Source organism: Leucoraja erinacea, chromosome 26 (assembly GCF_028641065.1).
Source record: "Leucoraja erinacea ecotype New England chromosome 26, Leri_hhj_1, whole genome shotgun sequence".
In the NCBI taxonomy this organism is placed as follows: Eukaryota; Metazoa; Chordata; class Chondrichthyes; order Rajiformes; family Rajidae; genus Leucoraja; species Leucoraja erinaceus.
In genome coordinates this window covers 16,477,927-16,505,387 of record NC_073402.1, presented here as the reverse complement: position 1 = coordinate 16,505,387, position 27,461 = coordinate 16,477,927, and the positions used below count along the sequence as shown (strand labels likewise).

At 42.9% G+C, this 27,461-nt stretch overlaps 1 protein-coding gene across 1 annotated transcript in view; it reads left to right on the top strand.

The window, feature by feature from the left end:
• Positions 1-27,461, top strand: part of rhbdl2 (rhomboid, veinlet-like 2 (Drosophila)) — a 47,771-nt gene that overhangs the window by 8,405 nt on the left and 11,905 nt on the right. The window contains exons 2-5 of the mRNA XM_055656208.1: positions 11,683-11,924; positions 13,548-13,696; positions 14,512-14,624; positions 21,801-21,901. Of these exons, the coding sequence (XP_055512183.1) occupies positions 11,721-11,924; positions 13,548-13,696; positions 14,512-14,624; positions 21,801-21,901 (567 nt within the window). The 5' untranslated portion in view covers positions 11,683-11,720. The remainder of the gene's footprint in view (positions 1-11,682; positions 11,925-13,547; positions 13,697-14,511; positions 14,625-21,800; positions 21,902-27,461) is intronic.

The window sequence follows — 27,461 nt, the reverse complement described above, 5'->3', positions numbered from 1 at the left end:
AGTGGGACAGGCCCTTAATTCTTTCACCTTGTTGATATTAAGGGTTAGATTGTTGTCCTAACACCATGACACAAGGTTTCTGTACTTCTGACTCATCATTATTGTTGATCTGGCCAACAACAACAGTGTCATTTAAAGTTTGAGTTGTTATTTTACTTATCCACACAGTCATGGGTAGAGCAAGGGACTGAACATACAAACCTAAGGGGCATCAGTGTTGAGGGTCAGTGTGAAGAGATGTACCTTTAACTGTTCAGGTCTGAACCATTTGTCAGTCAGAGAAAGAGAGAAAGCAAGTTATTTTTCAGGAGCAGAGAGGGTGGGAGTGGGATAGGCACAACAGAGAGAATAATAATAATAATAATAATAATAATAATAATAATAATAATAAATTTTATTTATGGGCGCCTTTCAAGAGTCTCAAGGACACCTTACAAAAATTTAGCAAGTAGAGGAAAAACATGTAAGCGGAATGAAATAAATAGTAGAGACATGACTAGTACACAAATTAAAGACAGAATTCAATTCAAAACACACTATGAGGCAATTCAAGCACAGATTAAAAGGGAGGGGGATGTGGGGCTAAGGATAGGCAGAGGTGAAGAGATGGGCCTTGAGGCGGGACTGGAAGATGGTGAGGGACACGGAATTGCGGATCAGTTGGGAGAGGGAGTTCCAGAGCCTGGGAGCTGCCCTGGAGAAGGCTCTGTCCCCAAAACTGCGGAGGTTGGATTTGTGGATGGAGAGGAGACCGGCTGATGTGGATCTGAGGGACCGTGAGGGTTGGTAGGGGGAGAGGAGGTCAGTGAGAATGTCACTAATAGGGTGAGACCAATTGAGTTAAAACAACTGTAGGGAGGAACTGCAGATTCTGGTCTGGAGAAGGGTCTCGACCCGAAACGTCACCCATTTCTTCACTCCAGAGATGCTGCCTGAGTTACTCCACCATTTTGTGTCTATCTTTAAGTTAAAACAACTATTGGTAGTTGTTAGAAGCACAATATGCTTCTATGTTTGTTTTGTGTGTTTATATTAGTGAGAATGGGACCTATCCAGTAATCCAGGCTATTATTACGACGCACAGCTGAAGAACGTAAGGTGTTTCTAACTGCCAACATTTTTATTAACTAATTTGGCATCACCTAACAGATATATTCCCTTTGTGCTACCCCTTCCTCCCTCACTTTCTCGGCTACAGAAGCTAAACCTCTTTTCTTTATTTTCCAGTTCTCATGAAACGTCTCAAATCTGAAACATTGACTGTTTGTCTTTCCACAAATGCTGCCTGACCTACTGGCTAATTCCAGCATTTCCTGTTTTTGTTAAAGAGTCAACTTTTGAAAATAATTATGATATGTGGACAGGAAAAGCAATAGTCTTGGTGGACCAAATGTTTTGCAGAAACAACTGAAAGATGTGAACTCTTGGCTATGTCTGAGTGGAGCCTGGGAAGGAGATGAAAGGTAGAGGCTGCAGCAGAGGCTTTCAATCTTAAACCCTGAACTTAACGTATCCCAGTGATGAGACCGAGACAGATTTGGGATGGATCGCACATTGTGACCCTTCTGAGTTAATTCTTCACTGAAGTCCACAGAGAGTTAAAGGAGATGTGTTTGAAGGGGGCATCAGACCTACAGAGCCATTTTCCCTCAGAAGACCAGGTTAAAACAGAGTGTTACTGATGAAGCCTCTCAAACTTGCTGAAGGTGGGAATGTTGGTGAGAACAGAAGGAAAGAACCTTAAGAAAAAAGAGAGTAGCGGAGAAACAATGTTTTCAGTACATTCCTAAATTAGTGATTGGTTGGTGCTAGAGTAGAATGACCTCCAATAGCGATAAACATGGTCTAGGCAGGTCTGGGTTTAAATGACTAAACCTATGTCCACTTAACACACACAAGACAGAAATTAAGCTGATGTTAAGAGGAGTGACAAAGATAAGAGAGACGGTTTTATGGGAACAAAAAGTTCAGCAATGCAGGTGGGGCATGTCTGAACCAATTCATGGCAAAATGGAGTATTACAGTGCAGTGTGTTTGATATTCTGACAGTACAATAGTCACTTATTAACTAATGAGAGTATTTCATTAAACAAAAGTACAGTTGAGAGGTGCAGATACAAAAGAAAGTGCAATTGAAACATAGTCATAGAAATAACCAGTTGGCCACTGTGTTAATGCTGATATTTTTTCCTCTCTACACTAATTCAGTTTGCTACCATTTAGTCTAATTCCATGCCTATTTAAGTGCCCATCTAAATGTCCATTAAACATAATGATCGTATCTGATTTCACCGCCTTTTCTGCTAGCAAGTTCCAGATATCAAAAGTATTGGAAAAAAAAACTATCCCCACAAATCCCCTTAAAAACTTACTTTGCTCACCTTAAATCAATGCCTTTTTTAAAAATACCAAACGGAAGTCATCCAATCCAGGCTGCATCCTGGTAAATCTCCTCCGCACTCTCTCCAGCACAACCACTTCCTAGACGGTGGCAGCCAAAACTACATACAATACTCCGTGAAGTCGTACGACTGTTGTAAATTTGCAATGTTGCATTAACCCAACTTTTGTATTCTATGTGTTGGTTTCAGAAAGAAGCATGCCATATGCCTTCTCAATTTGTGAGGTAAACCTGTTTCCAATTGTAGAGAACTCTGGACCTGTATACCAGTCTGATAATTCACCAACATTCCTTAGCGCCCCATCATTTATTATATAATTCCACCTCTATTTGTCTTCCTAAATGCACCTCACATTTACTCCATTATGCCACCCAACTTTCCATCCAATTGCTGGCCTGTTGTAGCTTTGGACAACTTTCCTCGCTATCTACACCACGACCAACATTTGTGTCGTCTATACTAATATAACTAATCATACCCCCTACATTCACATCCAAGTCATTGACATATCTCACAAATAATAAGCCCAGAACTAATACCAACAGTATACAATTGTTCACAGACTAAGATGGGGGAGGGACGCAGAGAGAGAGGGGGGATGCAAGGGATCATTGAAGCTAGAGAAATTAACATTCTCGACACTGGGTTTTAGTCCCACCCTAGCAGTTGTACTAGTTTCACTGTCATCCTGCTGAGTTTCAATGTTTATATCACTCGTTATCACCTCTCTCACAGCCAACAGTGGGCCATTGTGGGCTCCACCTTTCCTTGATCACGTTGTTGGGTATGACTTGTCCTTTTGCATACCTGTCGTTCATTTGTTCTTTGTACCTTTTCATACCTCCCGTTTCCCTCTCCCCTGACTCTCAGATTGAAGAAGGATCTGGACCTGAAACGTCACCTATTCCTTCTCTCCCGCCTGACCCGTTGAGTTACTCCAGCTTTATGTGTCTGTATTCGATGTAAACCAGCATCTACAGTTTCTTCCTAAACATAATCAAAGATCTGTCCCACCCTGGTCATTCTTTCTTCTCCCAGATCAGGCCAGGCAGAAAGTACAGAATCTTGAAGTGCACGCCACCAGTCTCAGAAACAGACTCCCCCCCCCCCCCCCCCCCCCCCCCCCCCCCCCCCCCCCCCCTCTGTTATCAAGGTTCTGAATGGTGCTTCAATAAGTTAGAATACAGCCCTGATTCTCCTCTACCACATTGTATTAGACTTTGTCTCTAGAATTGTTATGCTACAATGCTCAGAACTCTATTCTACACTCTGTACCTTTCCCTTTGCGTTACCTATTGCACTTGAACTTGAATTTGGCTTGATTGTATTCATGTATGGTATCTGATTTGATTAATAGCATGCAAAACAACGCTTTTCATTGTTCCTTAGTACACATGACACTAATAGTAAACCTAAACTTAAGTGTCCTTCTTGCCTGCTTCATTGTCTGCCTTGAACATCCTTCATCATTTCTATTTCTGCATGAATTGCAACTGGTGGTAGAGTAATAGAGTGATAGAGATAGAGGATAGGTGACGTTTTTGTTTAGGACCTTTCTACAGACTCTTCTGCAGGTCACGACCCAAAACATCACCTATCCATGCTCTCCAGGGATGCTGTCTGACCCGCTTAGTTACTTCAGCACTTGGTGTCTTTCTTTTGTAAGCTAGCAATTGCAGTACCTAGTTTCTATATGTCAAAGGTAAGGGTTTACTGTGGGACTGAGAACGGTTGCTTCAGATTAACATGTGTTTTCCAGATGTGGTTTAATTAGAACGTATGACACAGTGAGAGGTTTTGACTCCAGAAATACATGCACTAGAGTCTGTGGTGTAAACTTATAAAAAACTAAGTTCAAGCAAATTATTTTGTCCAAAGGATTTTTTCCCTTTCATTAAGCAAGTAACCCGACACTATGATAATCTGATGTCAAGAGTTCAGAATGAGTCCCTTCTAGACTTCCTGCTAATGTTTCTAAAGCTCCACATTATTAAATTGTTGAGCACAATTTCCTGTTTAAATAGACATTGATTGTAAGCAAGCAATTATTTATGTGGGCGCATGCCAGCCAATCTGCAATCAGCTCCTTGTCTTTTTATGTTTTTTCCATTAAAAAATGAATCTGACGTGCTTTTACAGTTTCCAAATATGCTCTGAAGGTTTCCTGTGTTTTATCCTGCTCCTCTCATAATAGAAGATCTGAAAAGAAGTAAAATTACTGAGGGGTGGGAAGGGAAATGCCCCAATAGATCTATATTGCACGCAAAACTGGCGAGGGAAGGTTCCAGAAAAAATAATAAAATATTTTAAATATCAAGACTGTTCATAATTTTGTTTTTCCACCCTCTCTTATTTGACCTCAGCCTCTACTCCCAGTGATCACTACACTTAATCTTGTCAACATCTTCCGCCAGCTTGTTATTTTATTGGAAACACAAAATCTGGAGTAACAGAGCAGGTCGGACAGGCAACATTTCAAGTGAAACCCTTCAGATGGAAGGAAGTTCCGACCCGATACATCGTTTGTCCAGATGCTGCCTGACCCGCTGAGCTCCTCCAGCACATTGTGTTTTGATCAAAATTCCAGCATCCGCAGTTTCTTGTGTCTCATTGTTATTTTATTTGACTAATGCCATCCAGCTCCACCGATCAATCGGAGGTAGGCAAAACTGCTGGAGAAACTCAGTGGGTGCGGCAGCATCTATGGAGCGAAGGAAATAGGCAACGTTTCGGGCTGAAACCCTTCTTCAGACTGATGCAGGGTGGGGGGTGGGAAGAAGAAAGGAAGAGGAGGAGCCAGAGGTCTGAGGGAGAGCTGAGAAGGGGAGGATCAATCTCTATCGATCAATCTTTATCGGTTGCCCATTGAATCCATAAAAATGAGATCAATTATAATTTGATTGCAGGTAATTCTAATGATAGGCTGACAAGCCAAAAAGGGATCCTGGTGAATAACTTCCATCCCTTACAAACATCTCATTGCCTTGGTACAACAACAAATATTGGTTCAATGCAAACATTAATGATAAGGGGCTCATTCTCAAATCTAGCTTTAGTCTCTTCACATTCATCTGAGGCAATACTTTCTTTTGAGCACCTCACTCAATCACTTTTCTCCGTCAGTATACCTTTAAAATCATCAATACTTGTTTACTGCCTCCCATCAGTGTCATTGCTAATGCCATCTTTTAGTTTGCTTCCTCCTCTTTACTGAGCATCCTTGGTCATTTCTGCCATTGACACAAATCCCCCCCTTCTCTTCTGCTTTAGCAACACTGCGCTCTTCACTGCCCAAGCACTATCTTTGAGAAACTTCTCAGTCTCATTATTTTTCACCATCTCCCCTGGGATCTGAGACAATTTCTGATCACTGCCTTATATCCATTTTTAGCTGTAATTGTCTATCCAGTTTAAACACCATCTACATATTTAATCTCACTATTGTACAGGGTCTTGGTGAGACCACACCTGGAGTATTGCGTACAGTTTTGGTCTCCAAATCTGAGGAAGGACATTATTGCCATAGAGGGAGTGCAGCGAAGATTCACCAGACTGATTCCTGGGATGTCACGACTGTCTTATGAAGAAAGACTGGATAGACTTGGTTTATACTCTCTAGAATTTAGGAGATTGAGAGGGGATTTTATAGAAACTTACAAAATTCTTAAGGGGTTGGACAGACTAGATGCAGGAAGATTGCTCCCGATGTTGGGGAAGTCCAGGACAAGGGGTCACAGCTTAAGGATAAGGAGGAAATCCTTTAAAACCGAGATGAGAAGAACTTTTTTCGCACAGAGAGTGGTGAATCTCTGGAACTCTCTGCCGCAGAGGGTAGTTGAGGCCAGTTCATTGGCTATATTTAAGAGGGAGTTAGATGTGGCCCTTGTGGCTGGGGGGATCAGAGGGTATGGAGAGAAGGCAGGTACGGGATACTGAGTTGGATGATCAGCCATGATCATATTGAATGGTGGTGCAGGCTCGAAGGGCCGAATGGCCTACTCCTGCACCTAATTTCTATGTTTCTATGTTTCTATTCCATTCTGAGGTTCCGAACCTGCTTCAAAAAGCCCACTTATTATCCCCATGCCGAGGAAGAGTAAGGCAGCGTGCCTTGATGACCAGTGTCCATTGGCTCTGATATCCACCATCATGAAGTGCTTTGAGAGACTGGTAATGGTGCACAATAACTCCAGCTTCCCAGCCAGTCTTGATCCACTGCAATTTGCTTACTGTCGCAACAAATCAATAGCAGACACCATCTCCGTGACTCAAAACTCATTTCTGGAACACCTAGGCAATAAAGACTCCAATGCTAGACTCCTACTTATTGACTATGTCTCTGTCTGTAACACCATAATCCCATCCAAACTCATCTCCAAACTCTGGGACCTAGGAATCAGCTCCCCTCCTCTGCCAATGGATCATTGGCTTTCTGACACACAGACCACATTCATTGAGGATAGGTGATAATAACTCTTCCACAACAACTCAATACCAGTACCCCCAAAGGACACATTCTCAGTCCCCTTCCACCCCCCCCCCCCCCCCCCCTATATACACTCATGACTGTACAGCCACATATTGCTCTAATTTCATCTACAAATTTGCAGATGACACCACTGTGGACAGCCGGATCCTGAACAATGACGAGACAGGAAGTAGATTCAGAACTTTGTGACATGGTGTCAGGACAATAACCTCTTTCTCAGTGACAGCAAGGCGAAGGAAGCTAGTTATTGACTTCAAGGAGTGTGTTGAAGCCAATGCCCCAAACAGCATCAATGGTGTGGATGTAGAAATGGTTGAGAGCTTTAAGTTCCTTGACATTAATATTACCAATGATCTGTTGTGGACCAACCACATTGATGTGACAGCTAAGAAGCTTCTACTTCCTGAGGAGACTAAGGAAATTTGGCATGTCTCCAGTGACCCTTGCAAACCTCTACAGATACTCCATAGAAAGTATGCTCATGGGATCCATCGCAGCTTGGTGTGCAAACAGCTCTGTCTAAGGCTACAGGGGATTGCAGAGTGTTGTAGATGTAGACGTAGACTAGTTCATCTCACACACACCAGACTTCACACCACTGACTCCATCTACACTTCATATTGCCTCAAATAAACAGACAACATATGAAAGACCTGTTCCATAACGGTAATTCCTTCTTCTCCCTGTTCCTGTCCATCAGAAGGTACAGAAGATTGAAAGTGCCCACCACCAGACTCGGGAACAGCTCTTCCCCTCTGTTATCAGGCTTCTGAAGGGTTCTTCCATTAGCTAGGGATTCACCTCAACCCCATTGAGGAAATTCATTGGATTTTATCTAAAGAACTGATGCCCTACAATGCTGAGAATTATATTCTGCATTCTGTATTTTCCCCTTTGCTCTTCCCTATCATAGTTGAGTTTGAACTGATTGTATCTATGCATGGTACTTATCTGGTCTATTTGGATAGATGCAAAAACAAAGTTTTTTACTGTATCGCGAACATGTGGATAATAATAAACCTAAAAGCTAAAACTTATTTCTCCAACTTGTCCACAAGCCCCGTGGAGCACGTGACCTTTTAAATAATATGTGCTTCCATTTACTTTAAAGTAGCAAATTAATAAGGCAATTAATAGGAGCATTATCAGACAAGAAATGAAATTAACTAAAGGAAGTATCAGAAGGAATACATAAAAGCTAGGTTTCTAGATTACAGGAGAATCAAACAGGAAGACAGAGATCCAAAGAGGTTTTTAACAGGAATTCAGAATCTTCGGGGCATGAGGGTTAATTCGCTGGTGGAACAATGGAATCAGGTATGATCAAGATTTCTGAATTGGATGAGTAGTGGACGTTTAAAGACTTGGGGAGCATCGAGGTCAAAAACAGGGTGAGGATTTCAAAATTGGGCAATAGTAAGCTAACCGTGATCACATCTAATGTGAGAATGGAAATTGGTGGTGTGAGTAGGGAGGTGGGTTTAGGTCAGCTCATATTTGTAAAGGGTAAAAGATGAGAGGAAGAACCTAGGAAGCATTTGAACTGGAGGTAAAAGAGACTTGGATAAGAATTGTAGGAAATGTGGAGGAAGGAACTGCAGGTGCTGGTTTAAACGGAATTGTAGGAGAGATGGATTGAGTCTGGAAGGAAATGGGCAAAGTTGCAGTCGTGGAAATAAATGTTTTTATGATGTGTCAGAGTCGTTGGCTAAGCAAAGGAATTTGTTGTGTGGGCTTTCACAATGTTTAAGTGAATAGACATATTATAAACATGAACAAATAAATAAAGGGGAGGAGAACGTCTGTTGTTTAAGAAAACAATGTCTACTTTGATTGTAACTGCAACTGAATTCCAGTAAACATTCAATCCTTGCTTATCAAGAATATCCTTTCCTTAAAAATATTTAAAGATTCTTGCCTCCACCAAAAAGTTCAAAGGATTCACAACTCTTCGAGAGAGTATATTTTGCCTCATCGGTGTTACACATGCAACCGCTGATTTTTAACCAGTGATCCACAGTTTTAGATTCTCCCACAACACACATCTATTCACAATGGCAGGCAGTGACTAGTGGGGTACCGCAAGGCTCAGTGCTGGGACCCCAGCTATTTACAATATATATTAATGATCTGGATGAGGGAATTGAAGGCAACATCTCCAAGTTTGCGGATGACACTAAGCTGGGGGGCAGTGTTAGCTGTGAGGAGGATGCTAGGAGAGTGCAAGGTGACTTGGATAGGCTGGGTGAGTGGGCAAATGTTTGGCAGATGCAGTATAATGTGGACAAATGTGAGGTTATCCATTTTGGTGGCAAAAACGGGAAAGCAGACTATTATCTAAATGGTGGCCGATTGGGAAAAGGGGAGATGCAGCGAGACCTGGGTGTCATGGTACACCAGTCATTGAAGGTAGGCATGCAGGTGCAGCAGGCAGTAAAGAAAGCGAATGGTATGTTAGCTTTCATTGCAAAAGGATTTGAGTATAGGAGCAGGGAGGTTCTACTGCAGTTGTACAGGGTCTTGGTGAGACCACACCTGGAGTATTGCGTACAGTTTTGGTCTCTAAATCTGAGGAAGGACATTATTGCCACAGAGGGAGTGCAGAGACGGTTCACCAGACTGATTCCTGGGATGTCAGGACTGTCTTATGAAGAAAGGCTGGATAGACTTGGTTTATACTCTCTAGAATTTAGGAGATTGAGAGGGGATCTTATAGAAACTTACAAAATTCTTAAGGGTTGGACAGGCTAGATGCAGGAAGATTGTTCCCGATGTTAGGGAAGTCCAGGACAAGGGGTCACAGCTTAAGGATAAGTGGGAAATCCTTTAAAACCGAGATGAGATGAACTTTTTTTCACACAGAGAGTGGTGAATCTCTGGAACTCTCTGCCACAGAGGGTAGTTGAGGCCAGGTCATTGGCTATATTTAAGAGGGAGTTAGATGTGGCCCTTGTGGCTAAGGGGATCAGAGGGTATGGAGAGAAGGCAGGTACGGGATACTGAGTTGGATGATCAGCCATGATCATATTGAATGGCGGTGCAGGCTCGAAGGGCCAAATGGCCTACTCCTGCACCTAATTTCTATGTTTCTATGTTTCTAAGATGAAACATCCTTTACACATCTATCCTGTTAAGACCTCTCAGGATGTTATGTTTCAAACAAGTTTCCTTTTGCTCTTCTAAGCTCTGGCAGATACAAGCCTTCCTTATTAAGTAATACATAATTCTAGAGGTTGTTTTGTTAACTTTCTCTGAACTGCTTCCAAGATGAAAAGGGTCTCGACTCGAAACGCCACCTATTTCTTTTCTCCACCGATGCTGTCTGACCCGTTTAGTTACTTCAGCTTTTTGTGTCTCACAACTGTACATGATGTGGCTTTACCAATGACCTTGTTGGCTGAATACAATGTTACTCGATTTGTATTCTATTCCTCCAACAATAAACGATGGTATTCTGTGAGCTTTTGTAATTATGCAGCCTTTAAGAATCGTGCACAACAACACCTTGATCCTCGGCCATCATCATCCGCCATTTATACAATATATTTTCTTTAAAAAGTTCCTTCTAATGTGTCCAATTTTACATTTTCCCACAATAAACTCTGTTTGGCAAATCTTATTCATCCACATATTGTAACCTCTTTGCGTCACTTCATAGTCTCCTTATGTCCTCTACATAACTAATTTTCCCATCTATACTTGCGTCATCAGCAAATTTAGTAAACAGACTTTGTTGACTTTATCACTTATCTTATCCTGTATAATGTTTAGATCCCAGGACCAATTTCTGTAGCACATTGCTCATTGTAGAACAGGATCCATTTATGCCTAATCTCTGTCTACATCAGTATGTTACTCCTACACTACATGTTGATTGATATAAACCTACAATGGCTCATCAAAGGCTGGATTTCATTGAAACAGAGAGCAATGGAGGATTGAGGGAGATGGTAGCAATGAAATAGAGTAGCACTTCATCATCGTGATCATGGATCTGACACCATGCACCAAAATGTCACCAGGAGCATCATGTAGAAAAGAAATACATTGCTTATTGTGTTGCTGGCATGGTGGCGCAGCAGTAGTGTTGCTGCCTTACATCGCCAGAGACCCAGGTTCAATCCTGACTGTATGAAGTTTGTACGTTCTCTCTGTGACTGCGTGGATTTTCTCTGGGTGCTCTGGTTTCCTCCCGCATTCCAAAGATGTGCAGGTTTGTAGGTTAATTGGCTTCTGTAAAATTGTCCCTAGAGTTTAGGATGGAACTAGTGTATGGGTGATAGGTGGTTGGTGCAGACTCAGTGGGCTGAAGGGTCTGTTTACACGCTGTATCTCTAAGCTAAATAGTAGAGGGTCGACATGAAGAAGGTGGGTCATTGCATGTAATTCCGTGAATGTGTCTGAGGAGAACATGAATTAATCACATGATCTGGAACTTTTCTCTTCTTGGCCAGTAGCCTGCTAATCATAATTGCCCAGACTGACTAGACATATATTTCTGGTTTTAATGAGACGGAAACAAAAGATTCTGGAATTATGCAAAAAAGTTACTTGAACATTTCCTGATTTGTTAACCAGTCAACAGCGTTTGATACTTTTGATAGCCAGTGGTTATCAGGTCTAGGGGTACATTGTGGCACTGCACTAAAGAAATACAACATGTGCCTTGGTTTCCTCTGCTTTTTCTGTTTCTACTCATTAACCAAGCATTAAATGCCTGAACTTAGGAATGCAATTTGCAACTGATGGCTATTGATGAGTTTGTAATTGTGTTATTACTTTCTTTTTCAGCCGATAACGTTGAATTAGGATTTGATCAGGTGATAAAGATGGAGATGGAGCCCAGAAACGCAGAAAATGAAAACCTGAATGAAGAAAGGAACAAGGAGGCATCTCAATGTTGCTCATGGTGTCACAAGCTTCACACAACTGTGTCAAAATGGATGCTTCCAGAAGATATCAGGAGTCGCTATATGGAAAGAGCAAATTGCCTCCCTCCACCACTCTTCATTGTCTCCATAAGTTTGGCTGAGGTAGAGTCTGCATTAATGGCAACTTGCAACCTTGAGCTCATAAATGTAACATAAATGGAAACAATCTTGCCTTCTCAATTGTAAAATACCTTGCTTCCTAGGAGTTCATATCACAGCCCCATTGTGGGCATGTCCCAGATTCTATGACCCCTAGTTCTCAATGACTAATAGATAAAAGCCTTCACACAATTTGCCTCTGGCTGTTCCATTTATAATGATATAACTGTGTTACCCACTACATTATAACAATGAAACTTCCAATCTTCCTAGAATGATTTACACGTGATGGAACCTTTGATGGGGACTTGGTTATTGGTTATTAGATTGATAAATTATTGACTATCAATAAGATCCTTTAGAGGCCAATTCTATCACCAAGACATTTGAACTATTTTTAAATGTCTCTGGTGGCCAGGGACACCAAAATATAGTTCAATGGGATCTACAGTAAATCTAGTTTCAAGGGATTTAAAAGTCTGTGTATTGGGGTAAAACATAATCTTGGTTCTGGAGCACAGTTTATGAATATCAGAGATTTCCGACTCATCCAGTAGAACTCCACTGCAGAAGGAAGCTTATCAGAAGTGAAGAAAGTCCCAGTCCAAGAATGCACAATGTTTTTGATTTCTTGGCTCTGGATCTCCTGATCATTATCATCAAAATCATTCTTAATGTTTGAGAAGGAACTGCGGATGCTGGAAATTCGAAGGTAGACAAAAATGCTGGAGAAACTCAGTGGGTGAGGCAGCATCTATGGAGCGAAGACAATTCTTCAGACTAATCCTGATATTTTCATGTAGAGAAGCCAACAGTTTCTTCAAGGATGTGCATTACAGTGGGCTTCAGAACAGACCAGGCACTGTGGCCATTCTGCAGCTCTCGTTGGCATTGTCAGATTGACTATAAGAAATTAGCTGAGTGAAGCTTTCTTTGTAACATCTCTGAGTCTGAGTCCATTGATACCAATATTCTTGCAGTGTCATTTATGTTGCCATCACTCTTTTGGGACCAGATTGTTGCAGCTGACTAGATTAGGCAATGGACCATCCAGCAGTTGTTGGCACCTGTCAAGATGTGGAGGATGCTTGTGATCTCCTGCTTGGATGACAAAATAATATAACTGCCAATGCCTGGACGTTGATGTTGCTCGGAAACCCCACACCTTTTTCTTTGACAAAACAAGATGTTGATTATTTCATGTGTTCCAAGAATGGTATTAGGAGAAGGACCATTGGAGCAGTGTTTCCCACTCCTTCCCTGCCATGTATGCTTTCCCACATGTGGGAATCCTTTCTAGCACTGGCATTGAAGTCATTATTGGAGAATTGTCTCCCTCGGGAGCTCAGATCATGCATTGCTCAAGTGTTGATTCTCATCGTCTGTTGATTCTAATCACATTGTTAACCAAAGTGTGCTGGATCTGTGACAGAGACAATCATCCATACCACAAGAGTGATTTGTTACATGACATGATGCAACAGCTAATTTCTGACCAAGCATGCATTTTCTGTTTTTTATGAGTACCGAAGAGTACAGCAACTGTCATCTGTGGGACTTTGTTATTTACTTTGGGAGACTGTTTGCATCCATTTGCCATTGTGAAATTCTCATTTTATTTTTCAGCTGGCTGTTTTTATTTATTATGCAGTCTGGATGCCTCAGAAAGAGTGGATTACCCTCGATACAGGGACGATGGAAAGTCCTTTCATTTATAGGCCTGATAAGAGGCATGAAGCCTGGAGATTTGTTTCATACATGCTGGTTCATGCCGGGTAAGAGTTTATTCAATTAAGTTTGTTTTCCTGCAAAGATATTGCGCAGACGATTAATGGTTGTAATGTTGCCATCAATTACACAATTCTGGATCTTAATTATAGTTGAAGGTTGTGTATATTGAAAATAAATAGGGTGTGGCTATAATTTCTCAAATATCTGTACAGACTGTGTGCACATAAAGTCAGTGCCTGTGAGAAGAGGTTCAATCATTACTTAAAACTCATTCATTTTAATATTAGGTTTCCACAAATGGGAGACTACTAAGTCATTTGTGTAACAGTTCCACTGTGGACGGCACAGTGGCACAGCTCATACAGCTGCTGCCTCACAGCGCCAGAGCCACAGGTTCAATCCTGACCTCGAGTGCTTTCTAGTGTGGAGTTTGCATGTTCTTCCTTCCGGGTTTCCTTCCACATTCTTTAATCTGTAGATTAATTGGTCTATGCAAATTGCCCCCTGTGTAGGGAGTGGACGCAAAAGTGGTATAACATAGGAGTTACGTGAATGTGTGAATGATGGATGGTTGGTGTGGACTCAGTGGGCCAAAGAGCCTGTTCCCATGCCTTATCCATTAGTTCAATTCGAAAACCACAATCCTAAAGCTTGGCTGAGTGGAGTTTACAAATTGCGGTTTTGTTGCATAAACGCACGTGGGCATTGTGTACAAGAATCTGGCTGGTTTTATACAATAGGATTTGAAATTGAATTTCCAGGAATGGATGTTGTGACAGGCTAGAAGAGAGGATTTATGTAGATGGCTCAGGAGAATTATCACTATGAATAACCGCTTTGCTTCTTTTTATATTTGTAGTGTCCAGCACTTGATAGGGAACCTTCTCATGCAGCTTATTCTGGGAATCCCTCTGGAGTTGGTTCACAAAGGCCACCGAGTTGGCCTAGTGTACATCGCGGGTGTGATTGGAGGTAAGTTACTCTTCTTGTGTTTCTCATGACAAGCAGCTCGCCATATTATTGAGAGCAATTTCACTAATCCCACACTTATTGAGAGTAATTTATTGAGAACAATTTCACTAATCCTCATCTCCCTGCAGCCCTATTCTCTTGCATATGTCCAGCAACTGATGGGCCGAATGGCCTAATTCAACTCCTATCACTTACGACCTTATAACTCCCCCAGATTCTCCTGAAACCATCTGCATTAGGAGAAATTTAAGTAGCTAGCAAATCTTTGAATGTGGGAGGAAGCTGGAGCTCCTGGGGAAACCCACAGTGTTACAGGCAGCACCACAGACCACGACCAAATTGGGATGCTGGACTAGTTCACTAGTTCACCACCATGTCGCTTTGTAAACTGGTGCACATTATATGTTTGTAATTGAGGAATGGGTAGCTTTGAAAAGGGAAATGGGAAACAGATAGGTAGCAAAGTCTGGAGTCAACATATCTGTGCTCACATGTTAGTTCATGTTGTAAGTAGCATTCCGAAACATCTTTTGTAATATTTCCTTTTGCCAAACACACTCCACTGTTCCTGACTTTCTAAGGGCTACAACACTTGCAAGAACTGGTTTTACAGCATAATGATCCAAGCTGCCATAAGCTGTTCATGTTACAACTTCAAAGGTTCTCATTTTTCATAGATTTTCTTTTAAAAAAAAGAAAAGTCCCCAGGCACAAAGTTGAGCTGAACATTGCCTCTCTTCTGTGCAAATCTGTAACTGTGCTTCTAATCTAGTGTGTCTGATGTGTGTGTATGCAAGTGCACATTTATGGCAGAGGTCCCACTGGTAGGCATGCCAGAAATTACAATTACTCCTGAAAATCTAGTGCGGCATTTGCTGGCAACTTTGCTGGCAAGATTGGATGCATGGGTGTGTCGAAGTCCCATAGCCTGACATGGACCGCACAGATGATGGCCTTTAGTCTGTTCATCCCAGGTGGTAACATCAGAAAAGCGTGCTGCTGTATTAGGGAGATGATTGAGACTCTATATTCAAGGAGAAGATTTTTGTTGTTGTTGGGTGGAGAGCAAAAGGCACCACATGCACAACTGTTGGTAGAGCAACTCACTTGGAGTACGGGCGTCCAGATGTTGTGGGAATAATTGACAGTCCCACATCACCATGAGTACTCCCATCATCTCCAACATGCCAATGATGATGAATTCTCTGGTGACTTTCCCTGATTGTTAAGACATCAAACTACTTCTCCCCCGCTGCACTGTTGCTGCAACCACCAATTCTGTGGCACTATGCCATGCGAGAGAAAGGGATGTGCAGCAACATGTGCTGTGCAATTTTCCAAGTGATGTATTGCTGATGTTTAGCAGAGCATGCGAGCTGTGAGTGTAAAGCTCAGAGAAGTGATACATGCATTAGAGTGGATGGGCTATATCAGAACTTGTTCCAGGTGATGACTGACAAACTGTTGGTGAGTGGATGATGTCCACTTGTTTCCTTCCATGCTGCTTGACTAGTAGGAGAGGATGTTGAAGATGTCTCATTGACATCACTCCTCATGTGATAGATTTAAACATCTCCTGACATTATTTCCACATCCTTGAAACTGTACTCTGAGTGTCCTCCTTGATTACTGTCTCCTCCCATTGCCATTGACTATGTGCTTTGACTTCCCCTTTATAATAGTGGGGAAACGGCTTTAATCCCTTCCTGTTCATCTGCCATTACCTCGGGAGCTACTGCTGAGAATCAGGATTCATGCTCCCTGGCTTTGCTCTGCTAGTTCCTGCAAAACACTATTCCACCAGGAAGCCACAATGAACTTTCCTATTAAGAACTCCTGGCCTGGCTTTAATTAGTTTTGGCCAGCCTGCACGATTAAAGCCACTCCTAAAAAAATTAACCCATTCTGTAATAACATGACTGTTTTATTATCACTGACTGGTCATTACTAACCTGGTAGTGAGGCTCTGGAATTAATATTGTGTGCTGTCCTTATTAGTGGAAATGGGTGGAGGTTTATTGTGGATTGGAGGGTAGCTAATATTATCTTACTTTTTAAGAAAGGTGGGAGAGAGAAAACTAAGAATTATAGACCTGTTAGCCTGACATCGGTGGTAGGGAAGATGCTGGAGTCAATTATAAAATATGAAATAACAGCACATTTGGATAGCAGTAGCAGGATCGGTCCGAGTCAGCATGGATTTACGAAGGGGAAATTATGCTTGACTAATCTTCTGGAATTTTTTTAGGATGTAACTGGGAAAATGGACAAGGGAGAGCCAGTGGATGTGGTGTGCCTGGACTTTGATAAGGTCCCACATAGGAGATTAGTGGGCAAAATTAGAACACATGGTATTGGGAGTAGAGTGCTGACATGGATAGAAAATTAGTTGGCAGACAGGAAACATAGAGTAGGGATTAACGGGTCCCTTTCAGAATGGCAGGCAGTGACTAGTGGGGTACCGCAAAGCTCGGTTCTGGGACCGCAGCTATTTACAATATACATTAATGCTTTAGATGAAGGGATTAAAAGTAAGATGACACAAAGCTGGGTGGCAGTGTGAACTGTGAGGAGGATACTTTGAGGATGCAGGGTGACTTGGACAGGTTGGGTGAGTGGGCAGATGTATGGCAGATGCAGTTTAATGTGGATAAATGTGAGGTTATCCACTTTGGTGGCAAGAACAGGAAGGCAGATTATTCTCTGAATGGTGTCAGGTCAGGAAAAGACAAAGTACAATGAGACCTGGGGTCCTTGTTCATCAGTCACTTTCTCTGCCTCAGAAGGCAGTGGAGGCCAATTCTCTGGATGATTTCAAGAGAGTTGGATAGAGCTCAAAGATAGCAGAGTCAGAGGATATGGGAAAAAAAGCAGGAACTGGGTACTGAGTGTGGATGATCAGTCATGATCAGTGAATGGCGGTGTTGGCTCGAATGGCCTACTCCTGCACCTGTTGTCTATTGTCTAAATATTCAATAATATTCTTGGAAAATGTCATCTAGAATTGAGTTAAGGGGGATGTGGAGAGAGCATCAGAAACCTCAATAACATCCATCCTTCGGCAATTCATAGACAAGCAACATCCACATCACACAAGTACAAGCAAAAGATGGCATCAACACAAACAAGATAATCTGCTATTAGCTAACTTCCTGCATTCAAAAGTCATACCTGAACTTGCTAGATAATGAAGTAGGTACAGGGGGATTTGAAAGTGTGAGGACAAGGCAGTACTGGCGGGAGGGTGCTGCAGTGAGGGTCACGTACACTGTGGAATCCATCTGCCCTGGCTGTGACCAGCCACACCTTTATTGTCTTTCTCATCTTGCTGGTAAACAGGATCTTCAACCTTGTTACTCCACCTGGAGTGATCTACAGAGTGATTTAGGCCATTTGAAAAAATGGGCTGAAAGATGGCAGATGGAGTTTAATGCTGATAAATGTGAGGTGCTACACCTTGGCAGGACAAATCAAAATAGGACGTACATGGTAAATGGTAGGGAATTTAAGAATACAGTTGAACAGAGGGATCTGGGTATAACCGCGCATAGTTCCTTGAAGGTGGAATCTCATATAGATAGGGTGGTAAAGAAAGCTTTTGGTATGCTAGCCTTTATAAATCAGAGCATTGAGTATAGAAGCTGGGATGTAATGTTAAAATTGTACAAGGCATTGGTGAGACCAAATCTGGAGTACGGTGTACAATTTTGGTCGCCCAATTATAGGAAGGATGTCAACAAAATAGAGAGAGTACAGAGGAAATTTACTAGAATGTTGCCTGGGTTTCAACAACCAAGTTACAGAGATAGGTTGAATAAGTTAGGTCTTTATTCTCTGGAGCGCAGAAGGTTAAGGGGGGACCTGATAGAGGCCTTTAAAATGATGAGAGGGATAGACAGAGTTGATGTGGACAAGCTTTTCCCTTTGAGAATAGGGAAGATTCAAACAAGAGGACATGACTTCAGAATTAAGGGACAGAAGTTTAGGGGTAATATGAGGGGGAACTTCTTTACGCAGAGAGTGGTAGCGGTGTGGAATGAGCTCCCAGTGGAAGTGGTGGAGGCAGGTTCATTGGTATCAGTTAAAAATAAATTGGATAGGCATATGGATGAGAAGGGAATGGAGGGTTATGGTATGAGTGCAGGCAGGTGGGACTAAGGGGAAAAACATTTGTTCGGCATGGACTTGTAGGGCCGAGATGGCCTGTTTCCGTGCTGTAATTGTTATATGGTTATATGATATTAAATGATATCTCACCGCACTTCTTCCTTCCTTATGTCCATTGGTCTGCTTTCACTAAAACTCAGAGCCTCCTCCACTATTGCATCTGTGCACTTTTGATGAAGTTGGATCATGCCATGCTGTGACTCGGGTGAAGTGGAGGAGTAAATCCCACCAATAAAATGTTAATGAATTACCCCAATCTAAATTGTTCTTTCTAACATGTTGTATGCATTTATTAGTCACGTCACTACATTTCCACTCCCATCGCACCCCCCACCCCGTCACTGAGTCTGTGCTGATGTCAATCCCATCCTTGGGATACAGCAAGACAGTGGTTACGTTTCTGGACTCGCGGACAGATTTTTGGTCAATTGACCCAGAGGCACGAATTCAATTCCCGTGAGAATTTATCTAATTAAATAAAACATGGAATTAAGCCAAAGTCTCGGAAACATTAAGCCTGGAACCACTGGAGTGCTGTAAAAATCTATCGGGTTCACTGACGTCCTTCAGGAAGAGAAATCCATCGTGCTATCCAGCCAATGCGACTCCAGATCCATCAATGTAGTTGCATCATAGAACATAAATAGAATAAGTATAAACCAGCATCTGTTGGTTTACATTTTCTTGTTTGCAATATACATAGGATGTTCATTCTATGTTTGGTTCACAATGTCTATGCCAAAAATGATGTCAGTGTAAACTAATCTCTTCCTTTACATGGTCAATATTTCTTCACTCACTGCACCCATGTGCCTATTTAAAAGCCTCTTAAATGCCACCATTAAATCTGCCTTCACCACCACTCCTGGCAGTGGATTCCAGACATCCACCCCTCTCTCTGAAAAACAACTTGTCCCACATATCTTCTTTAAATGTTGCCCTTCTTACCTTAAATCTTTGACATTTCCAACCTGAAAGAAAGGTTCTGACCGTCTTCCCTAAATATACCTCTCTTAATATCATATACTTCTATAAGGTCTCCCTTCAACCTCTGTCGCTCCAGAGAAAAACAGTCCAGGATTGTCCAACTTGTCCTTATAGCTAACACCCTCTCATCCAGGTAACATTCTGGTGAACCTCTTCTGCAAATTCAGTGTCCCAGTCGATTAAGGCAAATGTTCTTTTAACCTTTTTGACCTCTTTATTTACTTGTATTGCCACTTTCAGGGAGTGATAGGCTTGGACATCAAGATTCCTCAGTATATCAGTGCTGTGAAGGGTCTTGCCATTAATTGTCTACTTTCCCCAAACATTTGACCTCCCAATGTGCAGAAACATCGCACTCACTCTGATTAAACTCCATCTGCCATTTTCTGCCCATTACTTTAACTGATCTTTATTCAGATTCAGATTCAGATTCAAATTCAATTTTAATTGTCATTGTCAGTGTACAGTACAGAGACAACAAAATGCATTTAGCATCTCCCTTGAAGAGCGACATAGCAAACGATTTGAATAAATAATAATAAGTGTCCGGGGGGGGGGGGGGTGGTGATTGGCAGTCACCGAGGTACGTTGTTGAGTAGAGTGACAGCCGCCGGAAAGAAGCTGTTCCTCGACCTGCTGGTTCGGCAACGGAGAGACCTGTAGCGCCTCCCGGATGGTAGGAGGGTAAACAGTCCATGGTTGGGGTGAGAGCAGTCCTTGGCGATGCTGAGCGCCCTCCGCAGACAGCGCTTGCTTTGGACAGACTCAATGGAGGGGAGCGAGGAACCGGTGACGCGTTGGGCAAATTTCACCACCCTCTGCAATGCCTTCCAGTCGGAGACAGAGCAGTTGCCATACCATACTGTGATGCAGTTGGTAAGGATGCTCTCGATGGTGCAGCGGTAGAAGTTCACCAGGATCTGAGGAGACAGATGGACCTTCTTCAGTCTCCTCAGGAAGAAGAGATGCTGATGAGCCTTCTTGATCAGAGTAGAGGTATTGTGGGTCCAAGAGAGGTCATCGGAGATGTTGACTCCCAGGAACCTGAAGCTAGAAACACGTTCCACCTCCGTCCCGTTAATGTGAATGGGGGTGTGCGTGCCGCCTCTGGACTTCCTGAAGTCTACAATGAGCTCCTTGGTCTTCTTGGAGTTAAGGGCCAGGTTGTTGTCAGCGCACCATGCTGCTAAGTGCTGGACCTCCTCCCTGTAGGCCAGCTCATCGTTGTTGCTGATGAGGCCAATCACCGTTGTATCATCTGCATACTTCGTATGCAGATGATACAAAAGTATTCGACTGTATACTTTGGCAGCCTAATTTACTAACTAATCTTTACTGCTTGTAGGAGGAGCAATTAGAAAGGGTTAATAAATGCTTGCATTGGCAGCAATATTTACAATGGGTGATTGAATAGATAAAGAAAGTGTGCACATTGATATAATGGTCTTATCTTGCACGTTGGTTGGTGTAAACCCTGCCAGGGAGATTGTATGAGGGATTAGAACTGCATTGAAATAACTTGTCCATCCACAAGCTAATACGAACCATAGTTTCCAACACGGTCTTGTGCTTCTGCTTTGAGAATCTATTTGTGGTACATTACATCATGTTGATCCAGATGCAATCCAGAGAGGAACTAAATCACTTCGTCAAGAAGTAATTTAGACTTGTATATGATATATCTAAAATGTAGGAAATGACCCTTTTTGCTCTTAACTAGGATTTTACCCAGTTGAACAGAATGTTCTATTATGAATGGAACATGAAAGCAAAGCAACTCTGAATGTCTTCGAAAATACTAACAATCAATTATTCAAATTCATAGACTGAGTGGGGCTTATTATGCAGAGAATGTTTTGTCTTTGCAGATATTGCAACTGTCCATTTTAATATGTATAATTTCATTGACACCTTTGAAGAAAAAGACTGCTCTTGATGAACATTGATTAAAAAAATACAGCACAACCCATTGGGCATCCTGCAGTTGGACAGGGGAAGTTATTCGTTGTTTTCGTTTTGCAGGCTCATTGGCGAGCTCAATATTTGACCCCAGGCTCAGTCTGGTTGGAGCATCAGGTGGAGGCTATGCTCTGATGGGAGGCTACTTCATGAATGTTGTAGTGGTAAGTAATTAGAATTACATAAGATTTGTTTGTTAATATATTGTGGGCTGTTTGTGCGTTGCGCTTCATAGAGCAAATGGTTTGACTTTTTTTTAAAAAGACTTAAATTACCGCTGATAAATTCCTTCTAGAGTCTTTCCCCTATTATCTATTCTTTTTTTAACTACCTGTCTGTTCCATGAAATACTTTTTTTGTGGTTGAAGGAGAAATAATATGTAAATATCAACAAAGATGCAATGGAGACATAAGGAACTGTAGATGTTGGTTTACAAAACAAAGACACAAAGTGCTGGATTAACTCAACAGGTCAGGCACAATCTTTGGAGTACACAGACAGGTGATGTTGTGGGCTAGGACCCTGCTTCAGATAAACCTGCAATGTTTTTTAGTGCATTTTAAATTATATCTGCCACCTGGACCTGGCATTGTTATTTGAAAGCGTTGTTATTTTCTCTTAGAATAGAATAGTTTCTTTATTGTCATTGTAACATGAACCATGTACAACGAAATTTAAAAATGTCAGCCAGTCAGTGCAGCATTCAAACATTTCTAAAAGCTAACGATACATACAAGGTAAAATATTAAAGATAAACAACTAAATAAATATCACGAACAAAGCACGCATACACACCCAACCCTCCATCCTTCTGTCGATTTCACAGTTACCACAGTCCCTTAGTCTGTATCGCCCCTGCGTTCCTTGGCGGCTACATTTAGTGCTTTTATAGCAGTGGGGTAAAAACTGTTTTTTAGTCTGTTCGTCCTTGTCCTTGTAGATCTGTACCGTCTGCCTGACGGCAACAGTTCAAACAGGGAGTGTCCGGGGTGGGAAATGTCCTTTATGATATTCTGGGTTTTTTTGGTGCAGCGGGAACTGTGTAAGTCCTCCAAGGTAAGGAGAGGGCAGCCGACAATCCTCTGGGCGTTGTCAATGGCCCTCTGGAGCGCTTTCCTCTGAGCCGCTGTGCAGCTGGTGTACCACACGCATACACAGTATGTTAGTATGCTCTCAATGGAGCACCGATAAAAGGACAGCAGCAGTCTCTGAGTGATGTTGTTCTTCCTGAGCACCCTCAGGAAGTGCAGTCTCTGCTGGACCTTTTTCAGCAGCGCAGTGGTGTTCACGCTCCACGTCAGGTCCTCCTCAATATGGATTCCCAGGAAGCGGAAATCCGCCACCCTCTCTACACAGTCCCCTCTGATAGTCAATGGTACCATGTCCGTTTTGTTCTTCCTGAAGTCTATTATTACTTCCTTTGTCTTTAAGGTGTTGAGGAGCAGGTTATTTTCTTCACACCACACTGTCAGCTGCTCCACCTCATCCCGGTAGGCGTACTCGTCCCCCCCGGAGATGAGTCCCACCACCGTAGTGTCATCCGCAAATTTGACAATGGTGTTGCTGTGGTGGGCGGGGGTGCAGTCATGTGTGTAGATGGTGTAGAGCAGGGGGCTCAGTACGCAGCCCTGTGGAGAGCCGGTACTGAGGCTGAGGGCCGTGGATGTGTGATGGCCCACTCTGACTCTCTGGCTGCGACCCGTCAGGAAGCTATTTATCCACGTACAGGTGGAGTGTGGAAATCCCAAGTCCCCCAGTTTGTCCACCAGTTTGTGGGGAAGGATGGTATTAAAAGCAGAGCTGTAGTCCACAAAGAGCATCCGCACATAGCTCCCCTGCTGCTCCAGGTGAGACAGTGCAGCATGGAGAGCTGTGGCTACAGCGTCCTCTGTGGATCTATTTGCTCTGTACGCAAACTGGTGGGGGTCAAAGCTTCGGGGCAGAAGTGATGTGATATGACCCCGGACCAGTTTTTCAAAACACTTCATCACCACTGGTGTGAGTGCGACTGGCCGGTAGTCGTTGAGGCTGGAGATGTTGGTTTTTTTGGGCAAGGGGACTATGGTGGAGGACTTCAGACAGGGTGGGACAGTGGACTGGGCCAGAGACTGGTTAAAAATCCTTGTAAAGACTCCAGCCAGCTGGTCTGCGCAGTCCTTCAACACGCGTCCAGAGACGCCGTCAGGACCAGTAGCCTTCCTTGGATTTATGGCCCGCAGAGTGCGCCTCACCTCATGCTCCTCTATCTTGAGGGTTAGGCTGCTGTGGACCATGTGCTGTGATGTGGCTGTCTCGGGTGGCTCCACTTCAAAGCGAGCAAAGAAGTGGTTCAGCTCCTCTGCCAGCGAGGTGTCACCTTCAACAGCTCCAAGGTTGGTCTTATAGTTGGTGAGATACTGGATCCCCTGCCACACCTGCCTGCTGTTATTACTGTCCAGGTGGTCCTCTATCTTCCTCGTGTAGTTTGATTTGGCCTCTCTGATGCCTCTCTTCAGGTTAGCTCGGGCCGTGCTGTATAAAGCCCTATCGCCAGACCTAAAAGCGGTGTTCCTCTCTTTCAACAGCCGCTGGACCTCCCGGGTCATCCAGGGCTTCTGGTTGGGGTAGACCCGGATGCGTTTGTCCACTGTGACCGTGTCCATGCAATTTTTAATGTAACACAGTACACTATCTGTGAACACCTCCAGGTCCCGGTGTTCAAACACCTCCCAGTTGGTCCTGTTGAAACAGTCCTGCAGCTGCTGAGAAGCACCATCAGGCCAGGTTGTGATGGTCTTTGTAATAGTAGGAGCGGTTTTCCTGAGGGGGGCATATGCAGGAATTAAGAGCAGGGACATATGGTCAGACTTTTTTCCAGAAGTGGCGGCGCTGGGAACGGCTGCGGCTTGCCTGCAGTCCGTTTGTCTTTTACTTTTTTGTGTTGTTTTTTTCGTTTTGTGTAGTTATGTTTTTGGTTTTTAGGCTGTGTTTATGTGGGGAGGGGGGTGGGGGGTGAAACGGGGGCTGCTGTCACTCCCTTCTGGGGAATACGACCTTTTGTCGTATCCCCCTTCTTTGCCTCCGTCTACGCTGAGGCCTAGCGGAGCCGGCGACCTCGGGACTCTGGAGGCAGCTGACAGGACTCGTCCTGGGCTCGCTCCCGGCCCAGCCCGGGATGGAACAGTGCTCCCGTGAGAGCGGCATGGTGAGGGGCTGGAGTGGCCCAGCCTGAGGGAGGAACGGTATGGTATTGCATGGTATTCCATGCTCTTGCATGGTATTCTCAAACTATTTACATTTGTGAAGTATGTTTCATTACATCTCATTATCTAAATGATTCCATTAATTCTTCTCATTTTACCTTTCCACTTTAGACCCTTCGTGAATTTACTTCAATTTTTCATGAAGATTAATTGAAGGGCAATTTACAATCTGTGCTATGTCAGTCTTCTTTTGCACTGTATGGTATAAAACTGACACTAGTCTCGCAAGATGACAACCTGAATCAAACTATGTAAATATCCTAACTTTTATTAACTTTCCTAATTATTTTAAATCTTAATTAAAACTCCAACCAGTCCTTGGTTCCACTAATGATCTACTAATTCTTTGGTAGCCTGTGTAGGGGTTTGGTTCCCTTTACTCCACTTCGGGCCCCACTGCCCGAGTTATTCTCTCCCTTGTCGGAGGGTCAATCGGCCACCACTCCACTTGAGCGGTTCCCAAGAGAGAGAGAGAATACAACAAAAGGGATTCCCCTGGGTTTTAGACCTCGGAATTATGGTGGGATATGATAAAAGGTTGACTTGACCAGAGTGTGCTGATGAGAGAAAACAGATACCAAGACGGACTCAAAGCAAGTCTAAAATTTACAGGCTTTATTAAACAATGAGAAATCGAATCTCACCAACACTACATAATACGTGGCTAAACTTATGCTTTAAACTAAGACTATGGAAGGAAAACTATCGGGCACGTCGTAAAACTTACTTTACACAATTTTACTTGCAAGTACACCCCCCTTTCCCCTTCTTCTCTCAACCTCTATCCTATTTCGGGAACTTCACCAGGTCACTGGGGTACTTACAGCTAGATTGATGCAGGGTCACGAGCCGTCCAGCAGAGCAGAAAGAGAGAGCGAGTTCTGGCTTGACTCCTGCTTTTTATACCTGAGTTTCTCCCTTGAAACCCCCCAGGTGGTCCTCTGGACAAAAAGGGTCTTTTGATGATTCCCAGTTTCGATCTGGCATGAACAATAGGCTTCCGATGATAAGGAGTTTGCTGATGTCATGATCCCTCAGCCTGATCGTTATCCCATCGCCTAGATGGGCTCCCATTGTCCCGATGGATGGGTCATCCACGATGGTGATTGTGCTTGCTGCTGGCCTGTTTACCACCGTCTGCTGAGGCTCGGTACCTTCCTTTGTGTTTCCAAGATAATCTTGTTATCTCCGTCTCAGCCTTTCCTGCATGCCCAGGCCCACAGCCAGGTTCGAAACTGGTTCTTCGTTTGTGGATTGGGGTTTTTTCCCTTTGCAGCCAGCCAGTCTGTTTTAAAATGTCCATGTCGTTATCCGAGTTTTTCCATAATTTTGGAGGAATTGCCCCAATAACTTACACCTGCCATGAACCAGAGAATTAGGAAATTATAGTTAGAGCCACCACTATTTTCTCCCTCAATTCGCTTAAGGGGTGAAATACTGGTCCTAGTAATTAATTCACTTTTAATGCTTCTAGGGCCCTCTTTACTTTAGTTCACACTTTTATCTGCAATTTTCACATTCTTTCTCTTTCACTCCAATGTCCTTTTTTGTTATTTTCTTGTGTGAGTAGACATGTTATTCACTCAGTAGCAAACTGACTTGGTTAGAATTATGTAGGAAGGAACTGCAAATGATGGTTTACACCGAAGATAGACACAACACGCTGGAGTAACACAGCGGGACAGGCAGCATCACTGGGGAGAAGGAATGGGTGATGTTTTGAGTCGAGACATTTCTTCAGTCTGTGCAATTTGTGCTTTGGTTTGAATTGTTAATAGATTGCCGTAGAAAGTTGCTGGTTGAGATTTTGTGCGACAAAATAAATTGACAGTCACATCTGTTTACACCACCAGACGTATAGACCTCACTATCTATGTTCCTTTAACTTTGTTTCATGCTATATTGCAAGGATATTTTTTTACAATTAAGTTTTGATATGCAGCATGGAAACAGGCCTTTCAGCCCTCCAAGTCCAAGCCGATCATTGATCACCCGTTCACACTTGTTGTGTTGTGATACAGCTGGTGCTATGTCTTCCAAAGCCAAAGAATGTCCATCTTTCATATGTAATGATAAATGAAAAGGCATTTTGTAAAATCGAGTGGAAGCTTTTGCTGTTGTACAATATGATCATTCTGCTGCACACATAGAAATCCACTGTAACAATTTGTGGCTGAGCTGAACAATTCATGAATTCATTAGCTTGACCACAAGTGAGTATTGTGGGTTTTAAGCATGTGGCAGAATGATCATATTTTAACAACAGTTATGTTTTGTTTCTTAACGTCCTGACTTTCAATAATCTACTTGACTGGAACATTAGATGAATGGCTGGTTGGAAATTGGATATCAGACTCAGACCCTCCCTGGACATGTTAGATGAACACAAAAGCTTTGGTATCAAGAGATTTCTCCATGAAATGCAGGAATTTCCCAATTTCACTCTTTTTTATCCCGATGAATTCTCATTCAAAATCTTTA